Here is a 27,667-nt window from a genome sequence, read left to right as displayed (position 1 = left end):
CTAGAATGTAGGACTGCATCAGTGGAGACCCAGCCAGAACTCCCTTTGCTTTTCATCTGCCAGGAACCCTCTAAACTACTACCTGGCCCACCTGAGGCTCAGAACAGGACTTTCCTCCCCTTACTGCCTAATAATAAGTTGGGGAAACCAGATCCACAGAACTGGGTCTTACTGCCAGACCAGGACCCAGAGGCCCAGACAAGGGGAGACTTGTCCATGGTGGCACAGTTTATCATCCAAAGGATCTGGCACCAGCTGGCTTTAGGACCCTCCACAGACCTCTGTGCTGTGTTCTTCAGGCCAGGCTGACCGAGGCGGACTGACCATGGAAGGCAAGGCCTTGGACAAGGCAGGAGGAGACCTATTGGAAGAAGTGGCTTTGGGATTCTTTGTTTCTGATTCTAGGAGGTTAAGTCATGTGGCCTCATACATGCTGGGCAAGAGCTCTACTCCTGAGTGTATCCCTTGCTTCGGAAGTGGAATTTGAATTGATTTTCAAATAGGCATTGAGACGTAAAGGATTGAAAAGTCTTTTCTTATTCTTTTTAAACTCTTATTCTTAGCAAAGTTTCATTATAGTGATTTTTATATCTCTGAGTGTTTCTGTGTTATCCTAGCTGGCCTGGAACTCACTGCTTAGAATTTGTGGGTGATCCTTTTACATTTGGCCATTCTTTACAATTTTAAGACAAGGTCTCACTGTGTAGACTAGAACTCATTATGTAGACCAGGCTGGCCTTGAACTCACAGAGATCTGTCTGTTTCTGCCTCTTGAGTGCTGGGATTGAAGATGTATGTCACCATGCCCTGTACACACTCAAATTGTTTGCTTGTTTATTTTGAGACAGGTTATTTTTATGTAGCCCTGGCTTTCCTGGAACTCACTATGTAAGCCAGGCCAGCCTGGATTCCACAGAGCCCCACCTGCCTCTGCCTCCCAGGTTCATACGATGAGAATCCCTCTGTAACCCAGGCTTACCTAGAGCTGTATAGCCCAGCTTGATTTACAACCATCCTCTTGCTTCTCTTCCCAGTTGATGGGATTGCAAGTGTGAGCTACTGCACCTGCTCTATATTAGTAGTTTTTTTTTGTTTTTTTTTTTTTCAAGAAATGATCTCAGGGTTGGAGATTTAGCTCAGTGGTAGAGTGCTTGCCTAGCAAGTGTAAGGCCCTGGGTTCAATCCTCAGTTCAAAAAAAAAAAAAAAAGAAAAGAAAGAAAAAGAAAAAGAAATGGTCTCAAGCAGTCTAGACTTGTCTTTGCCTTGTTATGTTGCAGAGGGTGACCTTGAACTTCTGACTGTTCTGTGTCTAGATCCCAGGGCTGGGATTACCAATTTGCATCAGCATGCCAAAATTATGTAAGGATGGGGATCAAACCCAGGGCTTCATGCATGCTAACTAAGCAAGTGCTCTACCAATTGAACTACATTCCTAGCACTCATTTTGTGCACCTGTTACTATTATTAATTAAATAAGCATTTGATGAATATTGGATTCCTCAGGCCTGTCAAGGACAGATAGATCTCTTGAGTCATTCCACAGATAGTTTCAAAATGGCTACCCCCATTGATCTGTCTCTTTGAATGGGGCCTTCCTCCACAGAGTTTCCCAATTCTCTCGGAGGCTCTTTGAAGCCTGTTGCAATAATGAGCTACCGTGGTGCCATTCTAACATAGAGGTGGAGGGTCTAAACATACAAAAGGCTGGCCAGGGATACAGCTCAGCGGGAGGGTCTGTTTAGAATGTACAAGGACTTGGGTTCAATCCCCAGTACTGATAAATAAACAAATAAGTCAGAATCTCATGTTGAACCTGGTGGGGCATGCCTGAAATACCAGAACACATGGTAAATGACAACAGGATTAGGAGTTCAAGACCAGCCCAAGCTGTGAGACCTGAGCTTCAAGCACAGAGATTAATGACTTGCCAAAGCTACCAAGAGCTGAGAGGAAGCCAGGTCTCTGTCACAGGCCAGGGTTTTTGCTCATGCTTGCTTCTAGGCAGTTTGTTGTTGGTTAGTTTTTTTCGAGACAGGGTTTCTCTGTGTAGCTCTGGCTGTCCTAGAACTTGCTCTGTAGTCCAGGCTGGTGTCTAATTCAGAGAGACCCTGCTAGGCAAGCACTGGACCAACTGAAAGGTTTCTGCAGTCCGCCTCTCAGTTCCCACAACCCTTTTTTGAGACAGGGCTTACCGCACCAGACTCCTTCAAGCTGGCTTTTAGCATTATACTAAAACAGTCCAACTCCATCAAAGCTAAAATAGGCTCACAATTACCCATGGTGTCCTTCATGTCTCTCATGGGAAAGGTTTGGAGGCCACCTCCACAGAAGAGAGGTGGGCAAACGTTTTCTGTAAATGATCAAAAAAGAAGTATTTTAGGTTTTGTAGGCCTCTGCCTCCATCTCAGTTCCTGAGCTCTGCCATTGTATCGGGAGAGCAGCCCTAGACTGCATTTAGCAAGTGAGCGAGCCTGTGCCCCAGGAACTGCCTGAGCACTGAAGTGAACGTAGAGACTTTTTCTCTTCATGTCGTGAACTGTCCTTCTTCCTTCCATTTCTCCCCAACTATGTAAGAAACAGAAACGTCCAAGAGGCAGGAGGATCACAAGTCTGAGGTGAGTTCCCCACCAGCCAGGAATACACAGTAAGGAGACAACAAACACAAATTCCACGTCACTTTCAGCTTCCAGCCCGTAGGATACTGTAGATCCCGGCTTCCGGGAGTTGGATCATTGACTTTAAGATTAGAGATATGAAAAGCCATTATTTCAGAGAGAGTCCCAAGGACCACAGAAGGGAGGGTGATTTAATATCCTGCTGTACATTCCTTAGTAAGGAGTGGGGAGGGGCTTCCTGGAGATGGTCTAAGCAACCTTCGTAATTCTATTTTCTAGCCCTTAAAATGGGAACAATAGCAAACTGAATAAAAATGAGCACATGACCACTCCAAGGTACAGTTGAGGGGGTTTTTACTGTAGTTTTGAGGAAGAGTACAGAGCAGGGAGAGAAAGTAGTAGACTTAACTTGGCCATGAGAAGAGAGAGAATAGGAAGAGAAGAGGAGAGAAAAGAGAGAGCCAAAAGGGCAAAGAGGACCAAGAACATGTGTGACCGAAATGGCAGGGTTATATGGAAATCAGAAGCTGGGGAACGGGAAGGGAAAGGAAGCCCCTGGGCTGGAGAGGCTTGGAGGACAAGGTATGTCAGCCAGGATGACTCTGTAATGTAACAGTACTTGTGAGTAGGGACTGAGGGAGCCTGGAGGCCAGCATAGACCTTGACATGCTAATAGGCACCATGGGCATAATTAATAGAGGAGCTATATATCCCTTTTGCTAGAGATAAATTAAATGACTCCTTTGATCAAGTAGGGACTATCTTTTTTGTTTGTTTTTGTTTTTGTTTTTTCGAGACAGGGTTTCTCTGTGTAGCTTTGGTGCCTGTCCTGGATCTTGCTCTGTACTCAGAAATCCTCCTGGCTCTGCTTCCCAAGTGCTGGGATTAAAGGCGTGTGCCACCACCGCCCAGCTAAGTAGGAACTATCTTAAGTCCCTGAAGGAATGCTGGCTTTTGTCTAAATACCAGACTTTGGGAAAAGTAATTTCTTGGGAGGTGACACAATGAGAGTGAGAGAGAGAGAGAGAGAGAGAGAGAGAGAGAGAGAGAGAGACAGAGAGAGAGAGACAGAGAGAGAGAGACAGAGAGAGAGAGACAGAGAGAGAGAGAGAGAGACAGAGACCCATACTGAGTTCGAGGCTAGCCTGGTCTATAGAGCATATGAGAGCAAGTTCCAGGACAGCCGGGACTACAGAAACCCTGTCTCAATAAAGAAACAAAAAAGTGGAAACAATAGTTCCTCTTTAGGTTGTTGTTAATAAGACTGGATGAGATAAGCGGTTAAAAAGTTTTATAAACTGCAAATGTGTATTTGCTGCCACAGTGTACGCTGCAGAGTTCGCACTGACTTTACCCCTCGAATCAGCGGTCTGCAGAGCTAGGTGGGTCACTGTCCCTTTAAATTCTTCCCAAGCGCCGTAAGAAGGTGGACAAATCCGCACCTGCGCACTGCCCCCGGCCTGCCGGTCGCCTTTCGGTTACAGCCTTCCTGCAGCTTGTTAAAGGAGGTTAAAGGTCCTCCCACTCAGAATTGACGCGCAGGCGTAAACTCCGATTGGGAGCACCTTATCTCGCAGGGAGCCCAGTCCTTTTTTCGCTCCTCCAGGCTCCGCCTCCTGCGGCCAATCAGCGGGCCTCGCCCTTTGCAATGACCAATGGCACCAAGCGTGGGGGCGTGGCTGGGCGTCCGGGGGCGCGGCCTGGCGCCCAGAGAAGCGGCGGGGCGAACCAGGGGCTCTAGTGAACAACGCAGCCGGACGGAGGTCGCCGGCTGGCGGCTGGAGGAAGCGGCCCGGGCCCGGCGGTCCCCGAGATGTCACGATGGCTGTGGCCATGGTCGAACTGTGTGAAAGAGCGTGTCTGCCGCTACTTGCTCCAGCACTACTTGGGTCACTTCTTTCAGGAGCACCTCAGCCTAGACCAGCTCAGCCTGGATCTGTACAAGGGCAGCGTTGCCCTGCGGGATATCCACTTGGAGACCTGGGTGAGGAGCTGCACAGCAGAGCCGGCATGGTGCGGAGGGAGGGAGCACGGCCACCGGAGGGTCCTCGCCGAAGGTTTGGGCTGGGGGACAGGCACTGTTTGGAGAGGCCAGTGTGGGTCCCGACCGCCTCCGCCAGGCCCCCTGGCTGGCCCTTCACTTCTTAACCAGAGACCAGGAGAGGAGTCCCTATCTTCGCCCCTCAAGGGGAGAAACGGGCTGGGCAGTGGGGTGTCACTTGCCACCATTATCATATGGAGTTCAGGGGGGCTGGCTGGGGAAGGGGACTCTCGAGAGTTTGGGTGAGGGGAGCCCGGCAAGGGTTGTGACAGGGTTGGAACTGGGGTAGTCAGAGGAGGCTTTGGGGGGCGTTAAGAGCCCTGTCAGGGGCACCTGTAGAAAATGTGTCCTGGCCTCCTGACCCCTATGATCCTGGGCATAAAGGGTGGTGATCGCCCCCGGATGTGGATGTCAACAACAGCGTCATTGCCAGCCGTGTTGATCCACCTCGTGTGACTGCGGCTGCTCTCTACTTCCTGCTTTTGGGAGAGTGGGCGGGACCTAGCTTGGGTTTGGGAGGGATTTGGTTCCTGGCATAGCTACCTGAAGGGCAGCCCTCCAGGAAAGGTGTTGAGGTCTAGCCTCGGGCAGCCTGGGGGTGGGGCTAGGGGGTGGGATGAGATTCTGGAAGAAGATGCTTAGACGGTCTGAGGCCTACTATGTGGAGTCAGGGGCAGGCCGCTGGGGGTGGCAGGTGGGGGCACTGACTCACAGCTTAGATGACCGGGGAGCAGCCAGAGAACCACCAATTAGAGGCTCCAGCTAAGGGCTGGTATGGGGTCATCCTCCCAGCTCCACAGAGGCAGCATGGGCTCCTGGCCCGGCCTTCTCCTTTTTAGCTGCCCTCTGGGTTTCCACTCTGGAAGAGCTGGAGGTGGGCCGTGCCTGGGAATAAATATGACTTGTAGAGTTGGTGGCATCTCCTAGTGGCCTGGTTGTAGGAGGCCTCTGGCCTCTTACCTCAGCCTCTTAGGCTGCCCTGCATCTGGGCTCCCCCATTTCGTTTCCAGTTCCAGGAAATCTCCCTAGTTCTCTGTAATGCTCCTTTGTGTGTGTGCGCGCGCGCGCGCGCGCGCGCGCGTGTGTGTGTGTGTGTGTGTGTGTGTGTGTGTGTGTGTGTGTGTGTGTGTGAGAGAGAGAGAGAGAGAGAGAGAGAGAGAGAGAGACAGGGTTTCTCTGTGTAGCCCTGGCTGCCCTGGAACTCACTCTGTAGACCAGGCTGCCCTGGAACTCACAGAGATCTGCCTGCCTCTGCCTCCTGAGTGCTGGGATTAAAGGCCGCCGCCACCCGGCCTAATGCTCCTTTTTTGGGGAGTCAGTGGCATTGGCTGTCTGGCTTCTCCCTTGACAGCACAGGCTCTTCACTTAACCCAGCCCTCTCTCAGCTGGTCACCTTGCAGCCCCTTCCCAGAAGGCTGTCAAAGAGACCACATGCCTAGGGACTAAGTTGAGATGGGAAGCAAGGCCTGGGCCCCAGTCTCAGTTTTCATTGTACCTGACTAAGATACACTGGAGTGACTAAGCCTAGGCCTCAGTTTCCCCATCCATGGATAAGAAATTTTGAGTCAGTCTCCTCTTGCTTCCTGGCTCTGGCTGTGTTTGTTTACTCAAGGGCCCAGCAGGTGTTTCTTGAGGCCCTCTCTGGTACCACCCAGAGCACCTGGGGTCATAGAGAGAAGACCAGTGACTCATGCCTTCAGGAGCTCCCAGGCTGGCAGGGAGGCAACCCTGCCACAGACATTTCTATCCTGTGTCTCAAAGAAATGCATAGCTCCGCCGTGGGTCTAGGACTCAGGGCCCATGTGGCCTCAGGTCAATCTCTCTCCTGGACATTATCCCCTTGAACTGTTTGCTTGCCTGGGATGAGCACGGGTTGCTTGCTGCCCCCTGGACTAGGTCCCTCCACTTGATCTTGTGCCTGGAATAGGCCACCATCCTATTCCCTCTGCCTGGCTGCTGGTCTTCACTCTTCTCCTGTCCCACCCTTGGTGTGCCCTGCTGGGTTAGGTGCAGACTCTGCTCACCCCTTCCTGGTGCCTGTTCACTTCTGAAGCTCAGCCTGGCATTCTGAGACCCTGGCTACAACCTAGCCAGACTGGGAGATGAAGGCATTTATTACCTACCTCTGAAGCCTCTGGTTGCCACAAGAAGGTGCTCAGTCTCATGTAGCCCAGGCTGGCCTCTAGCTCAAAATGGATAGCCTTGAACTTCTGATCTTCCAGTGTTGTAGAATATTATTTTAAGGTGTGTTATTTTTATTTATTTTTATTTTTTGGAGCTGAGGATCGATCCAGGGCCTTAAATATAAATAATCTTAAATTATCCCATCACCCTTATGCCTCTGGGCTTTTCTCTTTCTCTTACTTCTGTAAATCTTACTCCATGGCTTGCTGTGTAGTTGGGTGGCTGGCCCCTAATGTCCTCTTCCTTCTCTGGCTACTTCTTTTTTTCTTCCCAGATTTCTCCTATATAGTCTCTCTGCCTGTCAGCCCCACCTATCCTTTCTCCTACCTTGCTATTGGCTCTTTATTAGATCATCAGGTGTTTTAGACAGGCACAGTAACAGCTTCACAGAGTTAAACAAATGCAACATAAACGAAAGTAACACACTGCCTGCCGGTGGTGGCGCATGCCTTTAATCCCAGCACTCAGGAGGCAGAGCCAGGAGGATCTCTGTGAGTTTGAGGCCAGCCTGGGCTACAGAGTGAGTTCCAGGAAAGGTGCAAAGCTACACAGAGAAACCCTGTCTCAAAAAACAAACAAACAAAAAAATAAAGTTTGGGTTTGGGATTTAGTTCAGTGGAAGAGTGCTGCCCTGGGTTCGATCCTCAGCTCAAAAAAAAAAAAAAAAAAAAAAGCCTCCATGTGTAATTTATTTGGGGGCTGGGTGGCAGGCCCCAAAAGAGCAAAAATAGACAACAATTTTCCAGCCTCTGCTTCCCTGGTGTTAGGATTACAGATGAGTCTTACCATATCCAGCTTTGCTCTATTGGAGATGGGACACAGCGCTCAACCAACTGTAGACCAGGCTGGCCTGAATCTTGAGAAGATTCCTCTGCCTCCTGAGTGCTGTGATTAAAGGCATGCCAGCCACCACACCCAGCAGTAAATGAAGTTTTGAACCTAACAGAGAAGGAAACTTTAGCTGGCCCAAAGGGTTGAGCAGCTGGGTGAGATGAAAAGAGGTCAGGGCCAAAGGGAAGGCCTTATAAATGGCATAAAGAAGGATGGTCATACCAAGGTTTTCTCCAAGACAATGGCTGTGCAAGACTGTGGCAGGTAGCCATATTTGGAGTTTCAGTGAGCTGACTTACCTTGCCTCTTGCCCAGTCCGTGAACGAGGTTCTGAGGTCGATGGAGTCACCTCTGGAACTGGTGGAAGGCTTCGTGAGTTCCATCGAGGTGGGTGTCCCCTGGGCTGCGCTTCTCACTGACCACTGCACGGTGTGTGTGTCAGGCCTCCAGCTTGTCCTACAGCCCCGCCAGGGACCAGGTGAGGGCAGGGCAAGACCAAGGGTGGGAGGTTGCTGGGAAGGGGCCCGGGAGCTATCTGGGTCTTTCGACCCTGAATCCCTGTTCTTTCCCACAGGACCAGGGGCTGCAGACTCGCAGAGTTGGGCCTCATGCATGACCACGAGCCTGCAGCTGGCCCAAGAGTGCATGCGTGAAGGGCTACCCGAGCCCTCAGAACCGCCACAGCCCCTGGAGGGGCTGGAAATGTTTGCACAGACCATCGAGACTGGTGAGCAGGCCCCTGCCGCTGGTCTGTTCTCGGGCCCTCCAAACTACAGGACCAGGGCCCTAGATAAATGCATGGCTGCCACCTTTTCGCCCGGAGCGGCAGGAACTTATCTTGCTTCCCACGGCACCCCCTAACTCTAGACACTCCTTCCTAGTGCTTCGGAGGATCAAGGTGACCTTTCTGAACACCGTAGTGAGGGTGGAGCATTCGGTGGGTGATGTGGAGCATAGCGCCGCTGTGGAGGTCCGGGTGCAGAGGTAGGTGAAGGGAATGGGAAGGATAAGCACCTCTACCCTCGTTCCGAGCCAGGCTCCTAGGCAGGGGCAGGGTAGGGCAGGGTTGGGGAGACTGGGGATGCGGGCCCTGCTGAGAGCCTGCACTGGTACCGGGGACCAGGAGGTCCAGGCCTAAAATAACTGAGCCTAAGAACTCTGAGACTCAGGGAAGCAGAGCTAGTTGAGTTTCCAAGATGGAGGCCAGGCCCCTCAGTTCCATGCCCCTAGAGCAGCTTTAAAGAGGGGCTTCTGACCTGCGATTGTCCAGACAAGGCCGGACCCTTCCCTCCGCAGACTGGAGTACTGTGATGAAGCCGTGCGGGACCCAAGCCAGGCGCCCCCTGTGGACGTGCACCAGCCACCTGCCTTTCTGCACAAGCTGCTGCAGCTGACCGGGGTCCGCCTGCACTTTGAGGAGCTGCCCCCCCAGGCCGACCCCCCCAAGACCCCTGTGCAGATCGGCAGCTGCACCGGGTTCATGGAGCTCATGGTGAAGCTCAAGCAGAACGAGGCCTTCCCGGGCCCCAAGGTGAGTCCCTGCAGAGTCGGACAGTCCAGACCCTTCCCGAGGGACCCCAGGCCCGAAGGAGGAGGAGCCAGGTACATCCGGTCATGCCTGTAATCCCAGCCTTCAGGAGCCTGACAGAGGCTGCTTTCAGTTCAAGTCCAGCCTAGACTACAGAATAATTTCAGGGTTTTTCGTTTGTTTGTTTGTTTGTTTTTTTAAATCCCAGCACTCGGGAGGCAGAGCCAGGCGGATCTCTGTGAATTCAGGCACCAAAACTACACAGAGAAACCCTGTCTTGAAAAACCAAAACAAAAAGAAAAAGGCGTACTCCATCACCGCCTGGCTTAATTCCAGTTCCTGCAATGGGGATGGGGGGAAATGTTGCTATCTTCTTAGTGACTGAAAAAACAGACTCTGAAAGATCAGGTTGGCCAAGTCCGAGAGCTGCTTGATAGCAAATTTCATATTACAACTAGTATCTCATGTCCCCAGGGTATGAGTAGGTGGGTTGCCCTTCTTGGGCTAGGTGACATGTAAGGGCTCCACACTCTCCATTTGGTTCCCAGTTGGAGGTATCGGGACAGCTGGGCTCCTTGCACCTGCTCTTGACCCCACGCCAGCTCCAGCAGCTTCAGGAACTGCTCAGTGCCATCAACCTTGCAGGTGAAGCCGCTGGGTTCTGGGTGGCAGGTGGGGTGAGCTGGGGTAACCATGGAGGCTACACTGAAACACTGTTCCTACAGACCCAGGAGGCCTGGCTGACAGGCTAAACAAGAGCCGCCCACTGGGTGCTGAAGACCTATGGCTAATTGAGCAGGATCTGAACCAGCAGCTCCAGGCGGGTGCTGGGACTGAGTCCCTCAGCCTACACCCCGTCACCAACCCCCTCAATTTGGACAGCACTGGTGGGTGCCAGGCCCTTGCAGGTTGAAGGGGCAGCGTGTGTCGGTGCAAGAGCTGGGGGCCCAGCCTATCTATCCCTGACTGCCCCTCACCTCACCCCCAGACCTCTTCTTCTCCATGGCTGGCCTCACAAGCAGTGTGACCTCGGCTATCTCTGAGCTCTCCATGTCCAGCGTAGACCTGGGCTCCTCTGTTCACAGTAACATGGCCTTCCACCGGCCTTCTACCCCAGCTCACTCAGGTGGTAAGTTGACCCCTTAGGCGCTTATTCCAGGGGCAAGATGGGGTGGAAGGAGCCTCAGGATGGTGGGGTGTCAGGTGTATTCAGGAGGTCTCAGTGATGCCTGTAGACCCACCATTCGTGGGGTTCCCAGCTCCTAACTCAGTGGAGGCTGGTGAGGCAATATGCACAATCTAGGTCTCTTTCTTTCTTTCTTTCTTTCTTTCTTTCTTTCTTTCTTTCTTTCTTTCTTTCTCTCTTCTTTCTCTTAAATTTATTTAGTTTGTATTTTATGTATGAATACTCTGTCTGCACGTATGCCTGCATTCCATCAGGCATCAGATCTATTATAGATGGCGGTGATATAGTTGCTGGGAATTGAATTCACGATCTTTGGAAAAGCAGTCAGCAGTGTTTTTTTTTTTTTTTTTTTTAATTATGTATACAGTGTTCTGCCTGCATGTATCCCTGCAGGCCAGAAGAGGGTGCCAGATCTCATTACAGATGGTTGTGAGCCTCCATGTGGTTGCTGGGAATTGAACTCAGGACCCTTGGAAGAGCAAACAATGCTCTTAACCACTGAGCCATCTTTTCAGTCCACAGTCTAGGTTTCTTAGGAATGCTTTGGCTAGGAACTCCAGCTCTTTGGACTCAGTTCCCGTTTCTACAAAAGGGCACAGTGAAGATCAGACTGTATGTTTTAGTTAGTAGTTAAGTGTGTAGATCAAAGACTGGTGTAGGTGCTTTACCACATTGACTGATCCTTCTAACACCTTCAGAGGATTAGATTGAGCCTGGTCAGAGGGCCTGGCATACAAGAGGAACTAGGTGTCCTTCCAGGCACATGTGATAGAACGGATTTGGTCTCCCATAGTCCAGTTTAGCCAGTTTCTTCTTCCTCTTCTCCTCCTTTCTCTTCTTTTTCTTCTTCCTCCTCTTCCTCTTCTTCCTCCCTCTTCTTCCTTCTCATCTTCCTCTTCTTCCTTCTCCTCTTCTTCCTCCTCCTCCTCCTCCTTCTAGACACGGTCTCACTTATGTAGCCCTGGCTGGCCTGGAATTCCCTATATAGACCAGACTGAACTTGAATTCACAGAGATCCACCTGACTGCCTGACTCTGCCTTCTAAGTGCTGGGATTAAAGGTGTGTGCCACCATGCCCAGGCTAGCCAGGGTTTCCCAACCCTCTGCTCAGTGGCCAACTCTGACTCCATTTAAGATACCCAGGAGCCCCCTGCTAAAGCCTCTGTTCCCCCAGGCAAGACGGCCCCAGCTCCTCTTCCGGACACCATGCGCCCCGACTCCCTGCTGAAGATGACCCTGGGAGGTGTGACCCTGACCTTGCTTCAGACAGCTGCCCCATCTTCAGGACCACCTGACCTCACCACCCACTTTTTTGCTGAGTTTGATGCTGCCAAAGATGGACCCTTCGGCTCCCGAGACTTCCACCACCTCCGGCCACGCTTCCAGAGGGCCTGCCCTTGTAGCCATGTCCGGTACATGCCACAGCCCGAGTCAGGAGCCACCAGGGAACGCCCAGAGCCCACAACTCACCCCCTGAAGCGTGTACTCTTGCCCACAGACTAACCGGCACAGCTGTGCAGCTGTCCTGGGAGCTGCGGGCTGGCGGCCACGGGCGCAGGACGAGCAGCACGGACATGCACTTCGGGCAGCTGGAGGTGCTGGAGTGCCTGTGGCCCAGGGCCGCCTCGGAGCCGGAGTACACAGAGGTGAGGCCGGAGGAAGGGCCGGGGGTCGGGCGGGCCCCAGGCCAGCCTGAACTCGCTTACCTTGTATGTTCCCGTGTAGATCCTGAGCTTCCCCAGTCACTCGGGCTCCCAAGCCTCAGTTCGACCCTGTGCCCACCTGCGCCACACACAGACCCTGCGCCGGGTGCTCAAGGTAACCAGTCCCTGTCCGAGCCAGACTGCCTCCCTCTCTTCAGGGTCCTTGCACATCTGTCCTTGTTCTGACCTTGCTGTTACTGTGGCCTGACGTCCCCTTGCCTGCCTGTGTGGAACCTCTAAGGTTGACAGAGGCGAGTGTGGTGGCTTTGGTTGTCTAAGCCAGCATGGTGGGGTGAAAGGGCACAGGCTTGTAGTCCGAGGGGCTGGGAAACTGAGGCAGGAAGATAGATAGCAAGTTGAAGGCCTGCCTGAGCTCCAGATAGAGTTCAAGGCCAGGCCAGTCACCTCAATGAGGTCCTGTCTCAAAAGGGTCTAAAAGAGCTGGGGCCGCACTGGTCCCTAGCACTGCGGGATGTTTAAAGCCCTCTTCTGTCCCCTGCTGTGCTCCTGCCCCAGCTTCTCTCCCACCGTGGGGAGGCTTGGTTTGTGGGAGCCCCTTCCTTCCTCCCCTGACCTCACTCCCCACAGCCCCTGCTGACCTAATCACCTTGCCCCTAACCAGAGCCGGTCCCGGCGCTCGGTTGCCTGCCATTGCCACTCAGAACTGTCCCTGGACCTAGCCGACTTCCAAGCTGATGTGGAGCTGGGGTCCCTGGACCGACTCGCTGCCCTGCTTCGTCAAACCACCACACCCTCGGAGCCCCCTGCTGGCCTGCTAGTGAGCTGCCCTGCCGCCGGTTCCGCACGGGGGTGGGGAGCAGGCACTCACGTTCCCTTCAGTCCGCTGTGACAGCTCTGACCTCCAGCCCTTCCACAGGCAGAGCCCCCACAGGCCACCGAGCAGCAGACAGTGTTTCGGCTCTCAGCACCCCGGGCCACCCTGAGGCTACGCTTCCCCATCCCAGACCTACGGCCTGAGCGGGATCCCTGGGCTGGCCAGGCTGTGCGGGCTGACCGGCTGCGACTGGAGCTGAGTGAGCCCCAGTTCCGCTCAGAGCTCAACAGTGGACCTGGCCCCCCAGCTCCCACCCGCCTAGAACTTACCTGCTCAGACCTGCAAGGTAAGGGTGGCCAGGGACCAGCTGGGCAGAGGCCTGGGCCCCTTGGAGAGGTGGGTCTGGGTTACAGTTGGAGCTGATCCCAGCACAGGCAGAGGGGCCCCTTCATCCCAGAGACACTGACATTGACCCAGCAATGGGGAGGAAAAGAAAAGAGGCAGTGGGCTGGAGAGATGGCTCAGCGGTTAAGAGCACTGACTGCTCTTCCAGAGGACCCAGGTTCAATTCCTAGCACCCACATACATGGCAGCTCACAGCTGTCTGTAACTCCAAGATCTGACACCCTCACACAGTCATACAGGCAGGCAAAATACCAATGCAAATGAAATAAAAGTAAATAAATTATTAAAAGGAAAAAAAAAAAAGAGGCAGCAGTGAGACCCTGTCCTCTCTGTCCCCTCCAGGAATCTATGAAGATGGAGAGAAGCCACCTGTCCCCTGCCTGCGAGTCTCCAAAGCTCTGGATCCCAGGAGCACTGGGTCCAAGTACTTCCTACCTCAGTAAGTGGGGTGCTAGAAGGGGCAGCTGGAGAGGAAGGATCTGCTGGTGTTGGTGGCAGGCCACTAACAGGCCTGTGTCCTGGCAGGGTAGTTGTGACCCTGAACCCCCAGTCCAGTGGCACACAATGGGAGACAGCCTCTGAGAAAGGCCGGGACCTAGAGTTATCCACTGAGAGTCCATGCGAGCTGCGGCAGCCGGAGCCCTCGCCCTTCTCCTCCAAGCGGACCATGTACGAGACTGAGGAGGTGAGGAGCGGCTCCTTCCTATTCTGGGTAACAAGGACTCTGACGCACCCACCCCTGCCCAGGGTAGGGAGGGAAGTACACCAGCAGCAGGACCTGCTACACGAGGTCAGGACCCTGGCCGCCTCAGCCATCTAATACCAGGGCTGCACTTGGGCCTCGGGAGCCTCTTCTGAAGTTGACCGGTGTGAGCGCCATGTGTGAAGCGGGGAAGACCCTGGGTGGGACAGGGCCGCCTGGGTTCTAGACAGGCTCTGCTCCCTGTCGGCTCGTGTGTCTCCTCCTCTGGAATTGCTGTCTTGAAGGCTATTGTGAGGATTGCAGGGATTCACATTCATGAAGTCTGTAGAGCCTGGGGGAATGCTTGGGCACTGTGTCCCAGATGAACATCACCCACCCACCAGGAGAGATGGGCACCAATGGATAGACAGACGGAGGGACTAACCAGGGAATAGATGGATGGATGACTGAATCTCCAATCCTGAAGCCAGAGACAGGCCCAGGCAGGTCTCCTGGTTGACCTTCCTCACCTGTCTAGATGGTGACCCCTGGAGATCCTGAGGAGATGAGGACATTCCAGAGCCGGACGTTGGCGATGTCCCGCTGTACCCTGGACGTGGTCATGCCCAGTGCCCACATCTTCCTGCCCAGCAAGGAGGTCTATGAAAGCATCTACAACAGGTGGAGAGCTGGGCTGGGCTGGGCTGGGCTGGACTAAGCCCTGTCCTCTCCTCTCTTACCTCCGCCGTCCCTGTCCCATGTCAGGATCAACAATGACCTGCTCATGTGGGAGCCCGCAGACCTGCTTCCCACGTCCGCCACTGCCACTCGGCCGCCTGGCTCAATGGGGTTCAAGATGTGCAAGTCGGCCTTCAAGCTGGGTACGAGAGGAGTGCTGGGCAGACGGGAAGGAGGAGGCCTGGTGCGGGCAGGGCCGGGCCAGCCCTCCACATCTCCTTCCCACCCGGCCAACCTGTTCACTCAGACTCAGACTCGGATGAAGAAGACACCCAGTTCTTCTCGATGGCATCAGGTGCCCCTCAGACTCCTGCCCCCGAGCCTTCCCCTCGTCAGTCCCAGAGCACCTTCTCCACACTAGTGACAGTGCTGAAGGGACGGATCACCGCGCTCTGTGAGGCTAAGGTGAGGCAGCCCATTCCAGAGGGTTCCTCTTGTACAGCCAAACAAGCCTGCCAACCTCAAGTTAGGAACCAAGAGGGCAGAAAGCATAGAGGGCCAGCAGCACCCACTGCCGCACTCTGCCTGCTCACCCATACCACCCTCCAGCTGGCGGCCTCCTCCCAGCCTTTCCTCCATGTCAAGCATGAGGCCCACACCAGCGGGAGGGGGGCGTGTCCTCCCCCTTCAGCCAGCGGCGCGTGGTGCAGACTCCAGTGAAGCCTGGAAGGAGCTGGAGCCGCCTCGGGCTAGGACTCCAAGAGGCCCCTGTCTCTGGGTGTTAGCGATGCCAGATGCGGGTAAAGCTAGATATGTGCACATCTGCAGGGTGAGACAGAGAGGCGGCCGGATGTCACCCACGGGGAGCTGGTACTAGACGTGGAGCAGGGCACTCTCTTCAGTGTCGCCCAGTACCGTGGCCAACCAGGGCTCGGCTACTTCTGCCTGGAAGCTGAAAAGGCGACACTCTACCATCAAGGTGTGGGGGCCGGGTCAGGGAGGTTCAGGGGGGCTGTGGGCTGTGAGTGGGGTGGTCACCAGCCTCAACAGGGCTCACAAGATTTCCTCCTCAGCTGCCACTGAGGACTACCTGCTGCCCACTCACCTGGAACTACCCAGCTTTGCCCCCCAGCTCAGCTGGCTCCAACCATCTACCCATCAGAGGAAGGGGTGACAGAGCGGGGAACCTCGGGCCGCAAGGGCCAGGGCCCCCCCATGCTGTCTGCAGCCGTCCGAATCCACCTGGACCCCCACAAGAACGTCAAGGTATGGATTCCTCAGCTGCTCACCTGCCCACTTGACTTGGGGGCAACTGCCTCCTTGGTGCCCCTGGAGCTGGGTCCCCACGCTCCCCCCTCCCTCCTGACTGCACCTTCTTCCCCAGGAGTTTTTGGTGACGATAAGGCTGTACAAAGCCACTCTACGCCACTACATGGCCCCACCTGAGCAAAGCTGGCACTCCCAGGTGAGCAAAGTACCTGGGAGGTCACATGGCCCTGTGACTCTGGACTTCTGATTTGGGCAAGCAGGTCAAACATGGGCTGAAGAGGCCAGTGTGAACACTACAGACTGGACTGGAGCTGGCCTTGGTCAGAGCTCCTGACAAGGGGTGTGGTGGATGGCTGATGGGCCATGGGCAGGGTGTCAGGGTGGTATTAGAGGAAAGGTCACTTTGTTTTCAGTATTGTCCCCCCATCCTCACCCTGTAGCTATTGGACTTCTTGGATGTCCTGGATGATCCTGTGCTGGGCTACCTGCCCCCAACAGTCATCACTATTCTACACACACACCTGTTCTCCTGTGCTGTGGACTACAGGTACCCAGGCCGGGGGGCTGGGGATAGAGGGTCAGAGGCCAGCCTCAGATGTGAGGAGCCTGCTCCAGCCCGAGTCTGCCCCTCAGGCCCCTCTACCTCCCTGTGCGAGTCCTCATCACGGCTGAGACCTTCACCGTCTCCAGCAACATTGTCATGGACACCTCTACCTTCCTGCTCAGGTATGCAGGCTGACCCAGACCTGGTCCATCCCACACCTGGCTGGGCTGCGGCCAACTTCCTGCTGCCTGTCTACCCAGGGCCTCTTGGGGCCATCTCATCTGTGTTTGGGGTGATGGTGTCCCATATTCTCACATGTCCTCAGGAATGTGAGTTGTCTCCACTTCCACCCAAAATGAGACTGGAGCCTGTGTCATGGGTCTGTGTTCTCGCTTCTGGGAGTTCTAAAAGTATACGAAAGGATGGAGAGCTAGAGTATAGTGCTACCCAGTGTGAGGTACAGCTCCACACGGCTCCAGAAAGGAGGGGCTGTAGTGCAGTGCCTACTGGGAACATTTAGATGGAAAAACAAAGTTTTTAAAACTTATTTTAGTGGTGCTGGCGATTTAACCCAGAGCCTCGTGTGTGCTCTACCAAGAACTCTACCAACTGAGCTACGTTGCCAGCCTACATATTTAAAAAATACACTAGGTGGGCATGGTGGCACAAGCCTAAGATCCCAGCAGGAGGTCACGAGAGGAAGGAACAGGAGTTCAGACACAAGCTGGTACTGGGGGAGTAGGTGTGGGATCCCAGCTCCCTAGGAAGCTGAAGCGAGGGAATCCTGCCTGGACGTGAAGTGAGACTGCCTCAAAACTAGACCGTGTACCCTGTGTCCAGTCCCTAGTGCACCGATGGCTAGAAGACAGGCCCTGTGTTCAGTGAATCCCTAGTACTGGATGGATAGACAGATGAACAGACAGATAATGCTGTAGGGGTGGGGAAAAGGGCAGCCGCCGCACACTGGGAAGTCCAAGTCCACTGCAGAATTAGAAGTGTTTTGAGTGTTATAAGTCCCATGGGAGTAAGGACCTGCAGGGTCTTCCCAGGCTCCCTGTGACTGTCAAGGTCAGTGCTGAGACTGTCGAGGTCCCATCACTGTAGCTCAGCTGCTTGGGCCTCTGCCCACGGCCTCCGGGACCCCTCCCGCCCCTCTGCCCGGCTCCACTGAGCTGCCGCCTGCAGTGGCTCCCGGGCCCTTCTCAGCCCTGTTCCCCACCAGGTTCATCCTTGACGACTCCGCTTTGTACCTGTCCGACAAGTGTGAGGTGGAGACCCTGGATCTGCGGCGAGGTGGGCAGGGCCTGGGTTGCGCTCCCCCAACACTGAGGGGACAAGCCCCTGACACACTCAGAGCAGCCAGATGTCACCCGGCTGCTGGCCTGTTCTCAGCTACACATACCTGCCTTTGCTTGCACACCTGCACACAGATGTACTAGACACCCTGGGTTCTTGCCCTGGTGGTGGGTAGTATGGGGCAGGGTACATGGAGACCATGAGACCCTTGTGCCCTCTGCCTCAGATTATGTCTGTGTCCTGGACATCGACCTCCTAGAGCTTGTAATCAAAACCTGGAAGGGCAGCACTGAGGGCAGACTGGTAAGTGCCTGGCGCCAGAGGTCAAAGAAGCTTCGGGAGGGTCACAGTGCGTGCCCTTGCCTTACCAGGCTACTATTAGTGTCCTCCAGGGGAGGGCCAGGTCCCTGTGAGTGTCCTTCCAACTCACTGAGGGCACAGAAGGCACCTGTAGGCAAGACAGAGGTGGGGCCCAGGGAGACAGCCACTGTCGGTGCCAGTTTTTCTCATCTTCATGGTGAGATAACAGTTCCTGTATCACCAGGCTGAAGTCTGGGCCGGGGGTGGTGGGTACCATGGAGCGGGGGTACTTTCAACAGTTGTCTGGGAGGTCTACATATTTGGTCAGTGTGGGATGGGGAGCCTGGCATGTGGTGGCTCCTGTGCCAACCCTGGCCCACCGCCCACAGAGCCAGCCGCTGTTCGAGCTGCGCTGTTCCAACAATGTGGTGCATGTGCACAGCTGTGCGGACTCCTGTGCCCTGCTCGTCAACCTGCTCCAGTACGTGACCAGCTCTGGCGACCTGCACCCCCCACCCCGGCCTTCCAGCCCGACGGAGATCGCTGGCCAGAAGGTACAGGTGAGGCCTGGCCACTTAGGCTACCAGAGCTCGGCCAGGCCCCTCTCTCTACACAGACATGAGGCCTGGATAGGAGGAGCCCTGGAGCTCCCCCATCGGGGGCTCACTCCTGCCCCTTCCTCCCCTTTCCTGGCCCAGCTCTCAGAGAGTCCTGCCTCCCTGCCCTCCTGCCCTCCAGTCGAGACAGCCCTCATCAACCAGCGAGACCTAACTGATGCCCTTCTGGATACTGAGCGGCGTGGCCTGCGGGAGCTGGCCCAGTCATCAGGTCGGTGAGGGTGCTCTAGGGACAGCAGACCAATCAGGAGCCCTCAGCCGCATCTTCTCACACTGGCCACTTTCTCCCCCCATAGGTGGCCCCCTTCCTCAGGCCTCCCCTGTCTCCGTTTATCTGTTCCCTGGTGAACGGAGCGGGGCCCAGGCCCCTCTGCCTCCTCCTGGGGGCTCTGCTCCTACCTTGGAGTCCTGTTCTAAGGCAAAGGAGCACGAGAAAGAAGAGGAGGGCGATGGAGACACCCTGGACAGTGATGAGTTCTGCATCCTTGACGCCCCCGGCCTAGGCATCGCGGTGTGTGTTGGGATGGGGGTCCTGAGTGCTCAGGTGGCTGCCCGGCCTTCTAGAACTCTTAGGTAGGAAAAGCAGCCAGGAAGCAGCCTTGGCTCCAGGCTAAAGGATCAGGCGGAAGTCTAGAAGAGGAGACACAATACCCTACATAGACAGAGGATAGAGGAAGAAGAGGGCCAGGTGGCAGAATGGGCACCATGTAACTGCAAGGGCTAGTGGAGTGTCTAAACTCCTTGAGGTTGCAGCTGACAGGACCGGCAGGAGCAAAGACTCCCGACAGACCACCCAGACACAGCAGGGCTGCGAGTCCCGGAGGGCAGAGGGGAGGGAAGCGAAGGGGAGGTGCGGGGTTGGCCACCCCTTGCTTTGCAAGACATTTTTGCTTGGCTGTTTCCTGGCAGCCTCGAGACGGGGAGCCCATTGTGACCCAGCTGCACCCAGGTCCCATCATCGTGCAGGACGGACACTTCTCCCAGCCCCTGGGAAGCACCGACCTGCTGCGGGCACCTGCCCACTTCCCAGTGCCCAGCAGCCGTGTGGTACTGCGGGAGGTCTCCTTCGTCTGGCACCTCTATGGGGGTAGAGACTTTGGCCTTCACCCTGCTTACAGGTTAGAGGCATGTGGGTGGCAATTGGTGGCATTAAGATCTGGGCATGGCCTAGCTATGGCTTCCAGCAGCTGGCAACCCCAAGCCTCATGCGTATCTGACCTTGAGTTTGTCCTTGCCCTGTGCTGAGGTTGAGGAGAGCAGATGTTTCCTCAGAGTTATCTTGTCCCCATGTGTCATTTCTCAGAGCCAGAGCTGGCTTCACTGGTCCCAGGGTCTCCCCTTCCCGCTCCTCTGGTCCCAACCGGCCCCAGAACTCTTGGCGTACCCAAGGTGGCATCGGACGGCAGCACCAGGTCCTCATGGAGATCCAGCTCAGCAAAGTGAGTGCAAGGCCGAGTGAGGGGGAGAGAGACTGTCAGATAGTGCAGGGTCGTGGGGTGTGACGATGGGTTCCTGAGGGACTGGATAGCAAGAGCCACAGCTGTGTCTACGAGAAAGAGAGTGGTCCAAAGGGCTTGCGCCCAAGAGGGTGTTAAGTGGCTCCAATTTTTTAGAGCGACCCATTTGGTACTGAGCAAGCATGGCAACAGATGACGGAACATGCAAGGCTGTTAGTAGCCGGGAGGGCTCAGGAAACAGCATCCTGGCAATAGCTAGCAGACCTGGGGGGAGCCAGAAGCATCCAGAAAGAGAAGGGTGGAAGTCAGTCCGCCACACAGTAAGCAAGAACAAGGACAGGTGTGGAGGGACGGGAAGCCGAGCACGCCTCCCTGGGTATGGAGCATGGCTTAGGGAGGATGGAGCCATCCTGGGCAGAGGGAAGGCATTTAGAGGAACAGGACGGGCCTCAGCAGTATCTGACAAGGTGGGCCTCTGTGCTCGAAGTGGAACAAAGGCTGGGGAAGGTGGATGGGTTGGGACAGGTCAAGTTTAGTGTGGCTAGGTCGGTGCCAGTAATTTAGCTGTAAATTAGCAGCAAAGTATGGGCCCGAGGTGGGACAGGGTCAGAAGGATCCCTGCCAGGGAACAGGCCTCAGCCAGACCTCCTCCCTCTTGGGCCCCAGGACCCGACTCAAGCCTCTTCTACCCACAGGTGAGCTTTCAGCATGAAGTATACCCAGAAGAGTCAGCCGCAGGTGGAGGCCCTGGCCAGGAGCTGGAGGAGCGGCCACTGTCCCGCCAGGTGCTCATTGTTCAAGAACTGGAGATCCGAGACCGGCTGGCCACCTCCAAGATCAACAAATTCCTTCATTTGCACACGAGTGAGCGACTGCCAAGGCGCACACACTCTAACATGGTGAGAGTGTGCCTGGGTGTGGGCAGCCTCTTTCCCATAGACCCTCCTGAAGGTGGCGTGTGTCTGGGGGGCAGAGCCCAGGCTCAGGGGAGGGAACAGCATGGGCAGAGGCAAGGTTGATGGCAGTTGGGAATGGGCTCCCAGAGCCCGGCAGTTACCCAGTTCATCCTCTGCCACCAGCTTACCATCAAGGCGCTGCACGTGGCTCCCACCAGCAGCCTGGGAGGGCCAGAGTGCTGTCTTCGAGTCTCCATGATGCCTCTGAGGCTCAATGTGGACCAGGTGAGTAGATAGGCAAGGGCAGAACCCAGCGTGGCCCCCTCCCCATCTCCAGACCCTGGATCTGACCCAGAGCTCTTCCTACAGGATGCCCTCTTCTTCCTCAAGGACTTTTTCACCAGCCTAGCAGCTGGCATCAACCCCATGGTGCCAGGGGACACATCTGCTGAGGGTGAGAGGCCAGACCAGGGAGGGGAGTCTGGATCCTGGCTGCCTCAGCCATTCTCCGTTCCATCCTGGGTCTCTGACTTCTCTTCCTTCAGCTAACCGAGAAACCCACAGCCGGCCCAGCAGCCCCCAGGAAGGGCAGTCTGAGGCTCCAGAGACAGTAAGCAGCCCTCAGGAGGCTCCAGGCAGTGGCCACAGCTCCTCCGATCCACAGCCCATCTACTTCAGGTAGGGAGAGGGCTCTGAGCCAGGCTGCCTGCCAGCCAGGTCAGTGGCTAGGTCAGTGACCAAAGACCCCCCTTTCCCTTCCTCCTTCCCCTTTCAGGGAGTTCCGCTTCACATCCGAGGTGCCCATCTGCCTGGATTACCACGGCAAGCATGTCACCGTGGACCAGGTGGTGAGTGCTACCATCAGGCGGCTGTGTGAGCCACTCTCCAGGTCCAGGGTCGGGGACACAGATTCACAGTGTATATCCCAAAGCATGCCACACACCCTGTCCCTCCTCCCAACAGGGCACTTTCACAGGACTCCTCATCGGCCTGGCCCAGCTCAACTGCTCCGAGCTGAAGCTCAAGCGACTTTGCTGCCGGCACGGGTGAGCCCCTCGCCCGCCCCCTGGGGGGTCTACAGCCCTCCCCCTGCTGTTTCTCATGGGTTGCATGGTCGTGGCCAAATCCCTTCTCAGGCCTCAGTTTCTCCTTTGTAGTAGGCTACTGTTACTCCACGCTGCTGGGTAAGACTGGGGCGGGGAGTGGCACTCCCAGTTCTCGTCTTAGAGGTGCCCAGCCACACTTGTCCCTCATCCTTGCCTCCCTTCCAGTCTCCTGGGTGTGGACAAGGTGCTGGGCTACGCCCTCAATGAATGGCTGCAAGACATCCGCAAGAATCAGCTGCCTGGCCTGCTGGGGGGCGTGGGCCCCATGCACTCGGTTGTGCAACTGTGTGAGTGTCTGCTCTTGAGAAGTGTGTTTTTACAGAACACACATAGACGAGGGGAAGTGAGGAGAGAAGTGTGTTTTTACAGAACACACACAGATGAGGGGAAGTGAGGAAAATTCCCGGGGGTGGGGGGTGGGGTGGGCGGCGCAGTGCGGCGGGTCCAAGGGAAGACCGCACTTTTTAAACAATTGCATTTCTTTTGTGTGTATGTGGATGGTTGCATGCATACATGCACGGAGCACATGCGGAGGCCAGAGGAGCTCACAGGACTCAGTCCTCTCCTTCTGCCTCGTGAGTCCTGGATGTTGGACTCGGGTCAGCAGACCTGGTGGCAGGGCCTCTACCTGCTCAGCCATCTTGCTGGCCTGCCTGTTTGATTTGATTTGATTTTGGAGGCAGAGTCTCACTATGTAGTGCGGCTGTCCTGGAACTCACTATGTAAGTCAGGCTATCCTCGAACTCACAGAGGTCCTCCTGCCTCTGCCTTCCAAATGCTGGGGTTAAAGGGCACTGGCCTCCTATTTTATTTTTTGAGACAGAGTCTCATGTAGCCCTTGCTAGATCACAGGCCTATGGCACCACACCTGGCCTGTGCCATCAAGCCCAAGAACTCTTGAAACGGCCCGTGAACTCAAGGAACTGTGTCATGTATTCCCAGCACTGGGGAGGCAGAGGCAGGAGGATTGCTTGTTGGTTCAAGAACAGCCTGAATGGGGCTAGGCCAGGCCAGGGAAAGCTACTTAGCAATATCCCGTCTTTAAAAAGAGGAAAATAAAGCTGGACTGGGAAGGGAGTATGGGTCCTTGGGCAGGGACGAAAAGCCAGGGCAACCTTGGCATCTCTGATAATCCTGTCCTCCAGTCCAAGGGTTCCGGGACCTCCTGTGGCTGCCCATTGAGCAGTACAGGAAAGATGGGCGTCTCATTCGGGGGCTGCAGCGTGGGGCTGCCTCCTTTGGGTCATCCACAGCCTCTGCTGCCCTGGAACTGAGCAACCGGCTGGTGCAGGCTATCCAGGTGAGTGCAGGCTGGACCGGAAAGGGAGACCCTCATCCCCAGGCTCCTGATTCTGGCCTCCCAGTTCTACTGAAAGCTGAACTTGAAAAGGCTGGGCACAGATAAAGGCCACACGACATGGTGACTCCCATGGGTGGGGCCAGAAGTATGTTCTGGGCCATCAGAGCCCACCATGTCTGCATGCTCCCAGCTATTTGTAAGTGAGGAGTGTACAGGGAGCAGATGCAGAAACTGGCCCAGTAAAGTGCCCCAGAGCGCGTCTCTCCCCCCTGACACACACACACACACACACACACACACACACACACACACACACACACACACCCCAAAGCCCAGGTCTTCCCGGAAATGACTGAGCTCGGGGTGGGGCTGGGTGAGCCTGCAGATATGTGGAACCCTGTGCATCAGGTGACCTTTGTGCTCAGCCCGGAGCGGGAAGGGCAGGGTTCCAGGGTCTGCAGTGGAGGTTCATTTGGACGGGAAAGACAGGGAGTGGGTAGAGAACACCGGAGCCAGGGGGGGTGGGTGGGCAGAAGGTGGGTTTGTTTGGCAGTGGGCTTGTTTTGATGACGCTTAGGGTCTGTCTGTACAGGGGCTGCCCTCTAGTTGGGGCACTAGACAGCTCGGGCAGGTCTCAGCCACGGCAGCCCGGGTGTGGGGCCCACAGGAATTCTCTCCAGCAGCTGTCTCGCCAAGCCTAAATGCTTCCCCCCGCCACCCCCCCCCCTCTCTGGTTTTTTGAGACAGGTTTCTCTGTGTAGCTTTGCGCCTGTCCTGGAACTCACTCTGTAGCCCAGGCTGGCCTCGAACTCACAGAGATCTGCCTGGCTCTGCCTCCTGGGTGCTGGGATTAAAGGTGTGCGCCACCACTGCCCGGCCCCTTTTTCTCTCTTTAACTTACTCATTCTCTATGTGTACTCAGGCTTGTAGTTTGAAGGTCAGACCGTTTGGGGAATCTGTTCTCTCTACCATGTTGGTTCTGAGGTTGGGGATTGAATTCAGGACACCTCAGAACAAGTACCCTAACTTTCGGAGCCATCTTGCCAGCCCCAGAATGGCTTGCTAATGTCTCCTTACATCGAGGAAGCCCTTGAAGAGCTGGAGAGATGGCTCAGCAGTTAGGGCTGCTTGCTGCTCTTGCAGAGGGCCTGGGTTCAGTTCCCTCAAAGGATCCTGGGCCCTCCTCTGGCCTCTAGGGGCACTGCATTCACACAGTATCACACATAAATAAAGTTAAATGAGTAATAAGAGGGAAATTTAAAAGGAAGTTCTCTGAGGTAAGTGATGGGAACCACTAGAGGGGAAAGGAGGTGAGGAAGTAGACGGAATAGGAAGGGACAGTCGTGCTGATGGAGCTCTGGTCCCAGGCTGCCTGCAAGGCAGAGGTCGCTATGTCTGCTCGGCCGTCTGTCATCATCCATCTCTGGTGTCCTTCAGGCTACAGCTGAGACAGTATATGACATCCTGTCCCCCGCGTCCCCCATCTCCCGCCCCCTACAAGACAAGCGTTCTTCACGGAAACTGCGCAGAGGTCAACAACCTGCTGACCTCCGGGAGGGCATGGCCAAGGCCTATGATGCTGTCCGAGAGGTGAGAACCACCCTAGTCCCACTCCCAGCTGCCCCACCCCGACTCCCTCACTGACCTCTGACCTCCACAGGGCATCCTGGATACAGCTCAGACCATCTGTGATGTGGCATCAAGGGGCCATGAGCAGAAGGGACTGACGGGTGCCGTGGGGGGTGTGATCCGGCAGCTGCCCCCAACGGTGGTCAGACCAATAATCCTAGCCACGGAGGCCACATCCAACGTGCTTGGGGGCATGCGCAACCAGATCCTGCCTGATGCGCACAAGGACCATGCCCTCAAGTGGCGCTTGGAGGAGACCCAGGACTGACTGCAGGCACCTGGGATCCATCCACTGTCCCAACATGCTCGCCGTGTCCGGCCAGCCACAGTGGCGCCACCAGGCCCTTCGAGGGATGGCCACTGTGAAGGATGCCTGCCCAGCCTGCCTGTTGCCAATTCTCCGCGGGAGCGGGGCCTCCGGCTGTGGGGCCTCTGCCCTGTCTCTGCACTTTCGTCTGGGGAGAAAGGACGCTGCTCCTCCCTGCTACCTGGGCCCACACTGCTGCCTTGTTCCAGAATGAGGATGGAGGCTTTTGGACCCGCGGACCCCGCTCAGCCAAGTGTCTCTCCATGTCTCGTGGGGAGGTGGGGGACAGATGCCATGTGGGTCAGTGTATTTTTAAGATCCTTGAGCGTGTGGGTCAGTGTCTGCATGAAGTGGAATAAACTTGCCCACCGCCAGCCCCTCTTTCAGGTCCTGTGTACCTGAGGCCCGCCCAGTCGGCCCTGCCTCAGCCTAGACCTTGACCTCCCAGGTCCCACCTCTGCACGCAGTACCCGCCTGCTGCCACCAGGGGGCACCACACTCCACCCTTAGCTTTCTGCTGGTGCAAACCAGCCTCCCTCTTCCACTTTGGGCTCAACCTAGCTACTATCCTGGGTGCCTATCACCCTGGCACTACTTCTGAGTGGTAGTTGCTGAGTGAATCTGTGAGGCATCACCTGGCAATCTCAGAGGATGAGATCTAGGAGCCCAGATCAAAGCCCCATTTCTTGGTTCTATCCCTGTAAGACCCCAGGGTCCAGCCTTATTCTTGGGCTGGAGCCAAGCAGGGCTCCAGGCCACTGCTGTGAAGCCCTGGGTTGTGGCCTAAGGCTACATCTGTTAGTCTGCCAGCTGAGACAGCATCCAGGGCTGTCCCACTCTAGAAGGCTGATTCTTAGGCCCTATGGAGGCTATTCTCACCATCTTCAAAGAAAGGCTTTTGGGATGTCCAGGCCTTAAAGGGGACACATGTTGGGACAATGCCATGGCGTCTAGAAGATGCCCATTGCCCCCATCCCACATACCTTGTTCACAAGGGAGTCAACCCAGTGACTGCACCCTCAGTGGCACTGCCAGGAAATGGGTGGGTCTGTGGAGTCCCAGAGGTCCCTCACTTTGCTGAGCATCTCTGGCCAGCACTGAAGTCAACTGTGGTCTTTTGGCCTCTGTCACAGATCTGAGTATTGAACAGAGACCTGTCCCTGTCCCCTTCCACCACCACCCCCCATTCTGGCTGCCTGTGGTTAGCGCAGGCCAACAGACTAGTCAAGAGGTTGAGCCACTGAAGCCTGAGGGGGGACAAGCCCATGGGTGGCCAGGGTCTGCCACTAGGTAGCCGAAGGCCCGTCTGGCACTTCCTGGACCCGCCCCACCTGCCGGGGCACAGTCCAGGTCTGCTGCCCTTCGGACCCCACTTGTGATCAGTATTGATGGCAGTGGGCTAATCATTAACACTGCCAGGGCTGGGCCAACGGCTCAAAAGGCCCTGGGCCCGGGGTGGCCCCACTTCCTCCTTGTGCCCTGAAGGCCAGCTAGGTACAGGTAAGAGCTCCAGGCTATCTCCCGGAAGGCTGCCGTGCATGACTGTCCACAACTCCGAGCCTTCCTGCAGAGCAAGAAAAGAGAGGTGGGCATGGGGACTTGGGGGAGCCGACTCCTGTCCTGTGGCCTCGGTTTTACACCTTTGGGTGGGGTGGCGGCAGTGGCCAGGCCTGGAGCTTGCTAGCTCTTAGGAGACAGGATTCCTAAACGGCTGCTATGTCTGTCTTACAAAGTGCTGGTGCCTCGTGCGGCAGGCGGCTGGGCCTGCCTAGGCCTTGGGATGGGCAGCAGGGCTCGGGAGAGGGTTGACCGTCTACTTACTCTTCCTCCATAGGACGGCCCTCCCAGGGAAGATTCCCCCTCCAAGGCCCAGCAGTGGGACCTTGGGCAGCACCCTCTGCTTCTCTGGGCCTTTTTCTACCACTGCCAAAATGGGGTACTCCGGAAGCTTCCCTTTCTTTTCAGTCCCAGTAGGACAGACACTGGCCCCTGTCCCTGAAGCCTTTTGGGCCAGAATCTGTGGAAATGATGAGAATGTAGATGAGTTCCTGGACCCCTGGGTCAGCTCCTTGTCACAGCAGGGATGGGGTGGGTGGAAGGGTAGGCAGCTTCTCACCAGCACAGACCAGTGTGCAAGATGGCCTCCCCGAAGCCCTGGCTTGCACAGGTGGAGCTGGTAGTAAGTACTTCAGAGAAGTGGAGCTGCTGGTAGAGGTCACCCAGCTCCCAGTCCCTCGCTGGCTGAGACTGGTGAGGTACTGAATCCTTCCAGGGCCTGGCTGCCCATACCGTTCTCAGCATTCAAGGAACCAGGCTG

General features: G+C 55.7%; 1 protein-coding gene across 1 annotated transcript; it reads left to right on the top strand.

Annotated features, from left to right (window-relative positions):
* The first annotated feature begins 4,088 nt into the window (after window positions 1-4,088).
* Atg2a (autophagy related 2A) lies at window positions 4,089-25,736 on the top strand. The gene is given in 41 exon segments (XM_028855892.2): window positions 4,089-4,600; window positions 7,988-8,150; window positions 8,247-8,399; window positions 8,554-8,656; window positions 8,969-9,203; window positions 9,749-9,845; window positions 9,926-10,087; window positions 10,189-10,329; window positions 11,561-11,798; window positions 11,885-12,032; window positions 12,112-12,204; window positions 12,712-12,867; window positions 12,967-13,210; window positions 13,612-13,708; window positions 13,795-13,954; window positions 14,490-14,632; window positions 14,717-14,832; window positions 14,937-15,094; window positions 15,458-15,608; window positions 15,703-15,750; window positions 15,753-15,895; window positions 16,014-16,094; window positions 16,339-16,445; window positions 16,532-16,624; window positions 17,665-17,735; window positions 17,965-18,041; window positions 18,428-18,598; window positions 18,737-18,866; window positions 18,952-19,166; window positions 19,565-19,773; window positions 19,959-20,094; window positions 20,808-21,011; window positions 21,192-21,293; window positions 21,378-21,462; window positions 21,554-21,686; window positions 21,784-21,856; window positions 21,972-22,054; window positions 22,280-22,401; window positions 23,260-23,414; window positions 24,852-25,004; window positions 25,075-25,736. Coding segments are annotated over 41 exon segments (5,757 nt in total). The 5' UTR covers window positions 4,089-4,429; the 3' UTR covers window positions 25,312-25,736.
* The last annotated feature ends 1,931 nt before the right edge of the window (window positions 25,737-27,667 follow it).

This window comes from Peromyscus leucopus, chromosome 1, assembly GCF_004664715.2.
Source record: "Peromyscus leucopus breed LL Stock chromosome 1, UCI_PerLeu_2.1, whole genome shotgun sequence".
NCBI classification, from domain to species: domain Eukaryota; kingdom Metazoa; phylum Chordata; class Mammalia; order Rodentia; family Cricetidae; genus Peromyscus; species Peromyscus leucopus.
The sequence above is the reverse complement of the archived record's forward strand: the minus strand, read 5'-3'. Positions and strand labels throughout refer to the sequence as shown.